At 53.4% G+C, this 12,852-nt stretch overlaps 1 protein-coding gene across 13 annotated transcripts in view; it reads right to left on the bottom strand.

The window, feature by feature from the left end:
• PLXNB1 (plexin B1) overlaps positions 1–12,852 on the bottom strand; it is a 252,065-nt gene that overhangs the window by 105,006 nt on the left and 134,207 nt on the right. For all 13 annotated transcript variants that reach the window (XM_030568223.1, XM_030568224.1, XM_030568227.1 and 10 more), the window contains one exon: positions 1,802–1,984. In XM_030568223.1, coding sequence (XP_030424083.1) covers positions 1,802–1,984 — 183 coding nt within the window. The remainder of the gene's footprint in view (positions 1–1,801; positions 1,985–12,852) is intronic.

A 12,852-nucleotide genomic window follows, 5' to 3' on the forward strand; every position in this document is an offset into this window, starting at 1 on the left:
GCCAGATCCCAACTCCGAGATGTGTACCATAAGCACATCCTTCCTCCCAGAGATAAAGAAACAATAGGCACACAATAGGACAGTGTTCCAGTCCTGCCGGAGTGCTCTGGAATACCATTCCAGCACTCTTTTGGGGAATGGAAACAGTTTTCTGCTACTTCTGCTAATTCTAACCACTTTTGAGCCTCTGTGAAGGGGCTGAATGGGGCCCCAATTGCAGTGCTGGTGGAGGGCTCCAGTCCTGGGCCAGGGGGGTTCCCTCCCCTCCCTGGATGCAAAGAGTTCTCCAAACCAGCAGGCGCTGGGCCCTGGTAGGGGGCACTCAGAGGTGGGTCAGCACAGAGGGAGCCTGGGATGCTGTAGCTGTGTAGTAGTAGGATTTTATGTTTGTATAACTTAGAATGAAGGATAAAGAATAATAATGTAGCATGCATTAAATGTATTGATGTATGATTTGACCATATCCTACCAGCCACCCTTTCTGAAAGCAGAAAAGAATGGCCTAGTGTGCCATAGGTAAAGATGCATCAGCTAGAATCCTGTGTCTGAAGCTGATTTCAAGCCAGTGACAGACCTTAAGGGTCACCATTTTGTTGTAGGTTTAGCATTCTGAAATAAGTAAAAGAATGCAATGACTGTTTTCTCCTGCACTGCAATGTGATGTTCCTGTTCAAATGCTTTGTGTAAATCAATCTGGTTTTGTGTGTGAATGAGGAACGTTGTGTTAGAAGATAAGTGTGAAGGCCATCACTGGACCAGATGTTCTAGGGAGGAATCAGGGATGGATGTAAAGGTGCCAGGAGGTTGCAACATGCCCCTATTGAGATGTCAGAGGAGAGCAGATTGAGAACTCTAAAAGATGAGACAGGCACCTATCAATGGGGACAAGATAGCTGTGATCAAAACCAGCACGAGGTAACTCTCTGAGAGATTGATGAAAGAACAAAATAAAGGATGAGAAGAACAATTTAAGAAAACAAGCACTCGTCCATTAAACAGCAATTGATTACAGCATGACGGTGCAAAGCTCACTGATCCCAATGAAGGAAGAGCACTATATAAACAAGGTGCTTTGCCATGAAACTTTGGGTTCATCCTGCCACGACTTCCCCAGAGCATCGTGTCGCAACCGACAGAACCCGGCTCCTCTCTACCCGTGATCAACCTAGCTGGACACTAGGTTGATCTGGACTCTGTATTGGTAACTATAACATCAACTGGAGGGACGTGTGTGCGTGTGTGTGATTGAATGCATATGCTAATTGTTGTATCTCCAATAAGAGCAGCGTATTGCCTTTTCCCCTGGAAAAGATCCTATGTGCTTCTTATAAGCATAACAGCTGGACCAGGTGAGTGAGCTTAGGGGCCAGATCCATGAGGAGCTCAGGGCGGAACTGGAGTTGGGCGATGTTGGGAGCTAGGTAGAAAAGCCATCCAGACAGCAGACTCCAGCTAGGCAAACATAGGGAGAAGGCGGGGTGGGATGGGCTATGCAGGGAGTCACCCCCTGCTCCTCTGGGCCTCCTCCAGCTCCCCCTATCAACCTCCCACCTCCCCTCAACTACCTCTAGCTCCCTCTGCTCCTGTGCACCCTCCTAGGACATTGCACTGCCTCCTTCTGCCCCAATATCTACCTAAGCTCCACCCCCATTCAAGTGAGCTTCCACCACCTCTGGGGTTCTGACACTTCTGTTTTTAAGACTCCGGCACACAATAGGAGCACCTCGGTTGTCACCACTCCACGCCTGACCCTCACCAGTAATGCCTTTTCTTCATGCTGCCTGTCCAAGCCAACTCCTACCTTGTGCAGTTGGCCTCTGCTGTCCCCCAGAAAAGCAATGGTATGGCCATCTTCCACATTCACGGCCACAGCAGTCAGATGGGTTTCCAGCTTCTCCAGGATGGGGGCTGTTTCAAGAGGCACCCGACTGGCCATAGGACTGGGAGTGTGATCCGAGCCACAAGGGTACGCGTCCAAAGTGTCCTTTGTGGGGAAGGAAAGAAGAAAGGAGAGACCATTCCAAAAAGGAAACCAGGATCTTTAACATCTTTTACTCCTTTACCCTCCCTATCCCCTTCCACCCAGGCATCTCAGTGTGCATCCCAAATATAAATTAATTGAGCCTTAAATCCCCTTGGAGGCAGATCAGTATTATCCTCACTTTACAAAGGCAGGTGAGGCACAGAGGTTAACGGATAAACCCAAGACCTGACTGTCAATCAGTGACAGTTTGAGGTCAAGTGCAGATATCACTCCCCCTCAACAGATACTGGATCACCCCAAGCACTTTATTCCTTTGCAGAAGAATCTAGGTCTCCTAGTACTCAGAACTGTGGCTTAGGTAAATACTTGAGATACACACCTAGGTGCTTGAAATTCAGCAGAGAGAAGTTTTTACTGAGACAATTCTGAAACACCACCCCAGTGTGTTTCTAGGAGATGCTGTGCTAACATCTTTCAGGTGAGTTTAGATTAAACTGATTTTCTTAAAGACTTTTTTCATATATACTTCCCCTCTTGGAATCATTGCAAGGCAGAGTGAAGACTGTCTGAATGCCCTAATTGTACATTACTTTTTAAGTCTACACTATGGGGACTATACTGGCAAAACTATGGCACGGTAGCTATATTGGCATAATGCAGACTATACTGATGGAATGGACTTTTCCATTGGTGTAGGAACTCCACCTCCCCAAGTGATGGTAGCTAGGGTATGTCTACACTACGGGATTATTCTGATTTTACAGAAACCGTTTTATTTAAAACGGATTGTATAAAGTCGAGTGCACGTGGCCACACTAAGCACATTAATTCGGCGGTGTGTGTCCATGTACCGAGGCTAGTGTCGATTTCCAGAGCGTTGCTCTGTGGGTAGCTATCCCATAGCTATCCCATAGTTCCTGCAGTCTCCTCCGTCCATTGGAATTCTGGGTTGAGATCCCAGTGCCTGATAGGGCAAAAAACATTGTCGCAGGTAGTTCTGGGTACAGCCTCACCCCTCCCTCCATGCAAGTAGCAGACAACCGTTTTGAGCCTTTTTTCCTGAGTGAACTGTGCAGACGCTATAGCACGGCAAGCATGAAGCCTGCTCAGCTCAAGACAGCAGTCATGGACGTTGTCAACACCTTGCACATTCTCATGCAGTCTATGCTGAACCAGGACTTGCAAAACCAGGTGAGGAGAAGGTGGCTACGGCAGCGCGGCGACGAGAGTGATGAGGACAGAATTCTCTCAAACTGCGGGCCCCTGCGCTTTGGAGATCATGCTGGTAATGGGGCAGGTTCTAGCCATGGAACGCCGATTTTGAGCCCAGGAAACAAGCACAGACTGGTGGGACCACATAGTTTTGCGGGTGTGGGACGATTCGCAGTGGCGGTGAAACTTTCGTATGCGTACGGCCACTTTCATGGAACTTTGTGACTTGCTTTCTCCTGCCCTGAAACGCCAAAATACCAAGATGAGAGCAGCCCTCACAGTTGAGAAGTGGCTATAGCCCTCTGGAAGCTTGCAATGCCAGACAGCTACTGGTCAGTCAGGAATCAATTTGGAGTGGGCAAATCTACTGTGGGGGCTGCTGTGATGCAAGTAGCCAAAGCAATCATTAAGCTGCTGCTACGAAAGGTAGTGACTCTGGGAAATGTGCAAGTCATAGTGGATGGCTTTGCTGCAATGGGATTCCCTAACTGTGGGGGGGCGATAGATGGAACCCATATCCCTATCTTGGCACCGAAGCAGCAGGGCACCCAGTACATAAACTGCAAAGGATACTTTTCCATGGTGCTGCAAGCATTGGTGGATCACAAGGGACATTTCACCAACATCCAAGTGAGATGGCCGGGAAGGGTTCATGACGCTCGCATCTTCAGGAACATTACTCTGTTTAAACGGCTGCAGCAAGGGAATTACTTCCCAGACCACAAAACAGTTGGGGATGTTGAAATGCCTGTAGTTATCGTGGGGGACCCAGCCTACCCCTTGATGCCATGGCTCATGAAGCCATACACAGGCAGCCTGGACAGTAGTAAGGAGTTGTTCACTACAGGCTGAGCAAGTGCAGAATGGTGGTAGAGTGTGCATTTGGCCGTTTAAAGGTGTGCTGGTGCACATTGCTGACTCGCTCAGGCCTCAGCCAAACCAATGTCCCCTTTGTTATTGCTACATGCTGTATGCTCCACAATCTCTGTGAGAGTAAGGGGGAGACCTTTATGGTGGGGTGGGAGGCTGAGGCAAATCAATCGGCCGCTGATTATGCGCAGCCAGACACCAGGGCGATTAGAAGAGCACACCAGGAAGCGGTGCTCATCACAGAAGCTTTGAAAACCAGTTTCCTCACGGGCCAGGGTACGGTGTGACTGTTGTGTTTGTTTCTCCTTGATGAGCCCCCCACCCCTTGATTGACTCATTCCCTGCAAGCCACCCACCCTCCCCCTTTGTTTACCACTTACTTCCTAAGGAAATAAAGTCATTCTCGTTTAAAAATCATGTATTCTTTATTAATTAATTATAAAAAGAGGGAGAGAACTGACAAGGTAGCCCAGATGGGGTATAGAAGGAGGACAGGAGGGAAGGAAAAGGCCACTAAAAAAATTTCAAAATAATGATAGCCTTTTGGTCGGGCTGTCCACTGGGGTGGAATGAACGGGTGCACGGAGCCTCCCCCCACGCGTTCTTAGTCATCTGGTGGATGAGGAGGCTAAGGAACATGGTGATGGGGGAGGGTGGTTATACAGGGGCTGCAGCCGCACTCTGTGATCCTGCTGTTGTTCCTGAAGCTCCACCAGATGCCGGAGCACGTCAGTTTGATCACACGGTAGCCCCAGAGTTGCTCTCCGACACCTCAGATCTTCCTGCCACCACCTCTCATCTCGAGCGTCTCTCCTCTCCTCATGTTCATCCCTCCTGTCCTCACGGTCACTGGCATCTTTCCTGTACTTTGATACCATGTCCTTCCACTCATTCAGATGAGCTCTTTCATTGCGGGTCACTTCCATGATTTCCGAGAACATTTAGTCTCGCATCTTTTTTTTCCGCCACCTTATCTGAGATAGCCTTCGGGACGGAGGAGGGAGACTTGAAAAATTTGCAGCTGCAGGAGGGAGGGAAAAAAGGGAGATAAGTATTTAAAAAGATACATTTTACAGAACAATGGTTATACTCTTTCATGGTGAACAACACTATTCACCTTACATAGCACATGTGATCTCACTACAAGGTCGCATTTTGCATCTTAATATTGAGTGCCTGTGGCTTTGGTGCTAGAGATCACAGACGCAGGTCTGGGCAGCAGAATTCGGCTTGCATGCGGCCATGTTAAAACAAACATGGTCTTCTGGCTTCTGCAGCCTTCATATACCCAGCGCCTTCCTTTCTCAAATAGCAAGCAAAGCCTGTTGAGTGCTGCTTCTTTCCTGTTAACGTGCAGCACCAGAACCGCCCCCATCCAATTCTCTGGGATGATCGCTTTACCCCTCCCCCCACCACGTGGCTGGTATCATGGAAGATCGCTGCTAGCCAGCCTCCCACCCACCACATGGCTGGTAGCAGGGAAGATCCCAGCTAGCCAAACACGAAACAGCTCAGTGCCAATCACACACCCCTCCTCCCCCTGCTTGGCTAAATGCAGGGAAGGATTTCTTTTAAGCCACAGGCAAAGAGCCCAACCATCTCTGTCCCCTTAATTAAATTCCTGTATTTCAACCAGGTTACCATGAACGATATCACTGTCCTGAGGATAACACAGAGAGATAAAGAACGGATGTTGCTTGAATGCCGGCAAACACCAGGACCATACGCAGCTAGGCTTTGTCATGCAATGATACCAGATTGCTTGCTACATGCATGGCATGGTCAAGTGTCCTACCATGGAGGACGGAATAAGGCTGCCCTGCCCAGAAACCTTCTGCAAAGGCTTCTGGAGTACCTCCAGGAGAGTTTCATGGAGATGTCCCTGGAGGATTTCCATTCCATCCCCAGACATATTAACAGACTTTTCCGGTAACTGTACTGGCCGCGAATGCATCCCCAAGTCCTCAGGGCTAATTAATCATTAAAAAACGCTTGCTTTTAAACCATGTTTTATATTTACAAAAGGTACACTCACCAGAGGTCCCTTCCATGGCTTCATTGTCTGGGATAGTGGCTTGGGAGGGTACTTCTGTCAGGCTGAGAAAAAGCTTCTGGCTGTTGGGGAGAACAGAGAGTGCTGTGTGTTCTCTGCAAGCTCGTCCTCCTCTTCCTCCTCCTCCTCATCTTCCCGGTCTGCAGAATCCTTAGGCACGGTTAAGATTACCCCCACCTCAGAATCCACGGACAGGGGTGGGGTACTGGTGGTGGACCCCCCTAGAATTGCACGCAGCTCAGTGTAGAAGCGGCATGTTTGTGGTCCTGCCCTGGACCTTCTGTTTGCTTCTTTCGTTTTCTGGTAGGCTTGTCTGAGCTCCTTAACTTTCACACAGCACTGTACTGAGTCCCTGCTGTGGCCTCTCTGCATCATGGCCTTGGAAATTTTTTGAAATGTTTTTTCATTTTGTCTTTTGGAATGGAGTTCTGTTAGCACAGAATCCTCTCCCCATATAGCGATCAGATCCAGTACTTCCCGTGCGGTCCATGCTGGAGCTCTTTTTCGATTCTCAGACTGCATAGTTACCTGTGCTGATGAGCTCTGTGTGGTCACCTGTGCTGATCAGCTCTCCACGCTGTGCAAACAGGAAATGAAACTCAAAAGTTCGCAGGGCTTTTCCTGCCTACTTGGCCAGTGCCATCTGACTCCAGATTGCTGTCCAGAGTGGTCACAATGGTGCACTGTGGGATAGCTCCCGGAGGCCAATACCATCGAATTGCGGCCTTACTAACCCTATTCCGAAATGGCATTATCAATTTGAGCGCTACATCCCTCACTGGGGAGGAGTACAGATATTGCTATTAAGAGCCCTTTATATTGAAATAAAGGGCTTCGTTGTGTGGACGGGGGCAGGGTTAATTCGGTTTAACGCTCCTAAATTCTGTATAATCATGTAGTGTAGACCAGGCCTAGGTCAATGAAAGCATTCTTTCATTTACCTAGTGGAATCTATATTGGGGGCTAGGTCAGCATAGCTACTTCACTCAGGGGTGTGGATTGTTCACACCCTCAGCGATGCAGCTACATTGATCTAAATTTTAAGTATAGACCAGGCCTAACTGTAACCTTAACTATGAATTATCTGGGTTTATAACACTTGTTTTTGAGATATTCATGGATTCCAAAGCCAGAAAGGACCTCTGTGATAATCTAGTCCAGGGGTGTGCAAACTTTTTGGCCCGAGGCCACATCGGGGTTGTGAAACGGTATGGAGGGCCAGGTAGGGAAGGCTGTGCCCCCCAAAACAACCTGCCGCCCCACCCTCTTCCAGCCCCCCTCAGAACCTCCAACCCCCCCCCCCCCCCCCCCGCTCCTGTTGAAACTACAGGCAATGGGAATTCTCCCAGCTAGATAGCAATATTTAGCAGACTGGAGAGACTGCTTCCCTTAGGAGCCTATATACCTGCTTTGGGATCATGGGTCCTCACCTGTGGCTGACTGAACCCTGCCTGAATGGCATAGGGCCTATCACAAAACCTGCAGGTAATTGCCTCTGATGATTCATCACACTCTCTGGCTCAGGGCTGACTCATCAGGCTTAAGCAGTCTGAGACTCAGAAGTATCATAATCTGCCAGTACTAGGTCTAACACCAAATTCCCTATGTCGGATGCAAAAAGACGGTTACTCACCTTTGTAACTGTTGTTCTTCGAGATGTGTTGCTCACATCCATTCCAGTTAGGTGTGCGCGCCGCGCGTGCACGTTCGTCGGAAACTTTTTTACCCTAGCAACTCCAGTGGGCCGGCAGGTCGCCCCCTAGAGTGGCGCCGCCATGGCGCTCTATATATACCCCTGCCGGCCCGCCCGCTCCTCAGTTCCTTCTTGCCGGCTACTCCGACAGTGGGGAAGGAGGGCGGGTGTGGAATGGATGTGAGCAACACATCTCGAAGAACAACAGTTACAAAGGTGAGTAACCGTCTTTTCTTCTTCGAGTGATTGCTCACATCCATTCCAGTTAGGTGACTCCCAAGCCATACCTAGGCGGTGGGGTCGGAGTGAGAAGTCGCGGCCCGGAGCACCGCAGTTCCGAAGGCCGCATCCTCCCTCGACTGCTGGACCAGGGCGTAGTGGGAAGCAAAGGTGTGGACCGATGACCAGGTCGCTGCCCGACAGATTTCCTGGATGGGCACACGGGCTAGGAAAGCCAGCGACGACGCCTGCGCCCTGGTAGAATGCGCAGTCACACGGCCCGTAGGGACATGGGCCAAGTCATAACAAGTCCTGATACAGGACGTAACCCAAGAGGATATCCTCTGGGAGGAGATAGGAAGACCTTTCATACGATCTGCTACCGCCACGAAAAGCTGGGGGGATTTTCGGAAGGGCTTAGTCCTGTCTATGTAGAACGCGAGAGCCCTACGGACATCCAGCGAGTGGAGCTGCTGCTCCCTGCCTGAGGAGTGAGGTTTTGGGAAAAAAACCGGAAGGAAAATCTCTTGGTTGACATGGAAGGCTGAGACCACCTTGGGCAGAAAAGCAGGGTGTGGTCTCAGCTGCACCTTGTCCTTGTGGAAGACCGTATATGGGGGGTCTACCACAAGAGCTCGGAGCTCCGACACCCGTCTAGCTGAGGTGACAGCCACTAGAAAGGCAGTTTTCCAAGAGAGGTAGAGCAGGGAGCAAGTAGCTAACGGCTCAAAGGGGGGCCCCATGAGTCGGGACAACACCAGGTTAAGATCCCAGGTGGGAGCAGGGGGACGGACGTTAGGGAATAAACGTTCCAGCCCTTTAAGGAATCTCGACACCGTCGGGTGAGAAAAAACGGAGCGACCGTCCGCACCCGGGTGAAAGGTGGAGATAGCAGCTAGGTGGACTCGCAACGACGATAAGGCCAGACCTTGCCCTTTGAGGGACAAAACGTAGTCTAATATTTCGGAAACCGAAACTTCCATAGGGCGGAGATTTCTCTCTACGCACCAACAGGAGAAGCGCTTCCATTTCGCTGAATACGTGGCTCTTGTGGACGGTTTCCTGCTGCTCAAGAGCACCTCTCTCACAGGCGTGGAGCAACGCAGCTCTGAGCCAGTCAGCCACGCAGGAGCCACGCCGCTAGGTGCAGCGACTGCAGGTCTGGGTGACAAAGGGTCCCGTGGTCCTGGGTAATCAGGTCCGGATGAAGGGGCAGGGGAACTGGGTCGGCTATGGCCAAGTCCAGCAGCATGGTGTACCAGTGCTGCCTGGGCCACGCCGGGGCTACCATGATCACGAGCGCCCTGTCCCTGCGCACCTTCAGGAGGACCTTGTGGACTAGAGGGAACGGGGGAAATGCATAGTACAGGTGGGTCGACCACCGGATGAGGAAGGCGTCCCCTATCGACCCCGGTTCCCTGCCCTGAAAGGAGCAGAACGCTGGGCACTTCCTGTTCTCCTTGGACGCAAAGAGGTCCACCCGGGGATAACCCCACCTCCGGAAAATGGAGAGAGCGACATCCGGGCGAAGGGACCACTCGTGCGACAGGAAGGATCTGCTCAGTCGATCTGCCAGAGTGTTCCGTACTCCAGGGAGGAAGGAAGCCCTGAGGTGAACGGAGTGGGCTACGCAAAAGTCCCAGAGACGTATCGCTTCGTGGCACAGGGAGGAGGACCTGGTGCCGCCCTGCTTGTTGATATAGTACATCGTCGTCGTGTTGTCCGTAAACACGGCGACACAACGACCCTGAAGCTGATGACAAAACGCTTGACAAGCAAGGCGGACCGCTCTCAACTCCCGTATGTTGATGTGGAGCCCCACCTCCTCCTGGGACCACAGGCCCTGTGTCCGCAGGGTCCCCAGGTGGGCCCCCCAGCCCAGATCTGAGGCATCCGTTGTCAGGGATACCGATGGCTGAGAGGGGTGAAAGGGAAGACCCGCACATAACACGGACTGGTCCAACCACCAGCCGAGAGAGTCCAAGACCTTCTGGGGGATTGTGACTAACATGTCTAAAGGTTGCCTTTGCGGCCTGTAACGGCTGATAAGCCACAGCTGGAGAGGCCTCATGTGGAGCCGAGCGTAGCCGGTCACAAAAGTGCACGCTGCCATGTGGCCTAACAGGGTCAGACATGTCCTTACTGACGTCAACGGGGCTGACCGCAAACGCTGAACGATCGCCGCCATGGTCTGGAACCGTTGCAGAGGCAGCGAGGCCCTGCCCATCGTGGCGTCCAAGACCGCCCCGATAAATTCCACCTTTTGCGTGGGCCTCAGAGTGGATTTGTCTGTGTTTATCAAGAGGCCCAGACTTGCAAATACGGCGGTGATCAGGCGGACATGGCTGCTGACCTGCTGCTCCGACGTGCCCCGAATCAACCAGTCGTCCAGATAAGGGAACACGTGGACACGGTTGCGTCGAAGATGCGCCACGACAACTGCCATGCATTTTGTAAACACCCTTGGGGCCGTGGACAGGCCGAAAGGGAGGACTGCAAACTGATAATGAAGAGCCCCCACAACGAAGCGGAGAAAGCGTCTGTGGCGCGGCCAAATGGCAATATGAAAATACGCGTCCTGCATGTCGAGGGCGGCGTACCAGTCTCCCGGATCCAGGGATGGAATAATGGTCCCCAGGGATACCATGCGGAACTTCAACTTCACGAGGTATTTGTTGAGTTCTCGCAGGTCGAGGATAGGCCTGAGGCCCCCCTTGGCCTTGGGGATCAGAAAGTAGCGGGAATAAAACCCCTTGCCTTTCTCGTTTTCCGGAACCGCCTCTATGGCTCCTTTGCTGAGGAGCGTCTGCACCTCCTGTCGAAGGAATTGCTCGTGAGAGGGGTCCCTGAAGAGGGACGAGGAAGGAGGGCGGGAAGGAGGAAACGAAACAAACTGCAGGCGGTAACCCGTCTGCACCAGGTTTAAGACCCAGCGGTCCGATGTTATTTGGGACCACGCCGGGAGGAAAAACGAAAGGCGGTTTGAAAACGGGGGGAAAGGATCCATAGGGGAAACTGCTACAGCGCCCTCGGGCGCACCTTCAAAATGAAGGCTTAGGACCAGGCGGGGGTTTCGAGGAGCCTTGGTTCTGCCCCCCTTGGTTCCCAGACTGCCTGCGCCTGCCGTTCCTGCCGCGGCGCCTGTAAGGGTCCTGCCGCTGGCGGAACTGGGAAAACGGCCTACGGTACGGCTGCTGCTGTGGCCTAAAGGGTCTACGCTGCGTCACGGGGGTGTGCATCCCGAGGGACCGCGCAATGACCCGGTTGTCCTTCAGACTCTTGAGTCTGGGGTCTGTCTTGTCAGAAAACAGGCCCTGGCCTTCGAAAGGAAGGTCCTGTATCGTGTGCTGGAGCTCTGGCGGAAGGCCGGAAACCTGCAGCCAGGAGATGCGACGCATCGTAACTCCCGACGCGAGGGTACGGGCAGCCGAGTCCGCAGCGTCCAAGGATGCTTGTAAGGCCGTGCGCGCGACCTTTTTGCCCTCGTCCAGGATGGCCGTAAACTCCTGGCGAGCATCCTGTGGCAGCAGCTCTTTAAATTTGTCCACTGCCACCCAGGAGTTAAAAGCGTACCTGCTCAGCAGGGCCTGCTGATTAGAGACCCTGAGCTGCAGGGCCCCAGCCGAATATACCTTACGGCCAAGGAGGTCCATCCGCCTGGCCTCTCTGGATTTGGGGGCCGGAGCCTCCTGGCCGTGACGCTCCCTATCGTTCACCGACTGCACCACCAGTGAACCGGGAGTCGGGTGAACGTGTAAGTATTCATACCCCTTGGAAGGGGCCATGTACTTTCTCTCGACCCCTTTCGCTGTCGGAGGGATGGAGGCCGGGGACTGCCAGATAGTATTGGCATTGGCCTGAATGGTCCGTACAAAGGGCAGGGCGACCCTGGTGGGAGCATCCGAAGAGAGGATGGTAACAATCGGGTCCTCTATCTCCGAGACCTCCTCTGCCTGCAGACTCAGGTTTTGGGCCAACCGCCTGAGGAGGTCCTGGTGCGCCCTGAGATCCAGCGGGGGGGGACTGTTGGAGGAGGTACCCGCCACCGCCTCATCCGGGGAGGAGGATGAGGAGACCCCAGGCACGATAGTGTCCAACTGAGGGTCTTCCTCAGCCCTCTCCTCTACCTCCGGAGCCACAGCGGAGTCCTGCTGTTTGGACCCTTCCTCCGCCTCCGGGGAGGGAGGGGGGCGAGACAAGGAGGCTTCAGGGGCCCTACGCTCCGCATTCGCCGGTGTGGGAGGGAGCTGCTGGGGGCCCTGGGCCTGATGGTATGCCCAGGGTGTCCAGAATCCCCACTGTGTTGGGCCTTGGTCTTCCAGCGGCGGATCCCCGAAGAGCGCCGCCTGCCGGTCGGTGCCGAGCGCATACGCACTGTCCGCCTGTGAAGATACGGACGGCTGTCTCGAGGGCCACGGCGGGGCCGACCCCGGATGGTACGGGCCGGCGCGGGCCGGCACGGAGGATCGTCTCGGTGCCGGGGACCGGTGCCGGGAGTCGTATCGGTGCCGGGATCGGGACCGGGATCTGTCACGGTGCCGGGATCCTGATCGGTACCGGGTGTCGCTTCGGTAGCGGGACCTGCCACCGGCTCGGTGCCGGGAGGTCGACCGGGACCTACCACCGGCTCGGCGCCGGGAGGTCGACCGAGACCGGGACCTGCCACCAGCTCGGTGCCGGGAGGTCGACCGGGACCTACCACCGGCTCGGCGCCGGGAGGTCGACCGAGACCGGGACCTGCCACCAGCTCGGTGCCGGGAGGTCGACCGGTGCGGCGAGTAGCGATGGGACCTGCTCCTGGAGTCGCGGTGCCGGTGACGC

This window comes from Gopherus evgoodei, chromosome 7 (genome assembly GCF_007399415.2).
Source record: "Gopherus evgoodei ecotype Sinaloan lineage chromosome 7, rGopEvg1_v1.p, whole genome shotgun sequence".
Lineage (NCBI taxonomy): Eukaryota > Metazoa > Chordata > Testudines > Testudinidae > Gopherus > Gopherus evgoodei.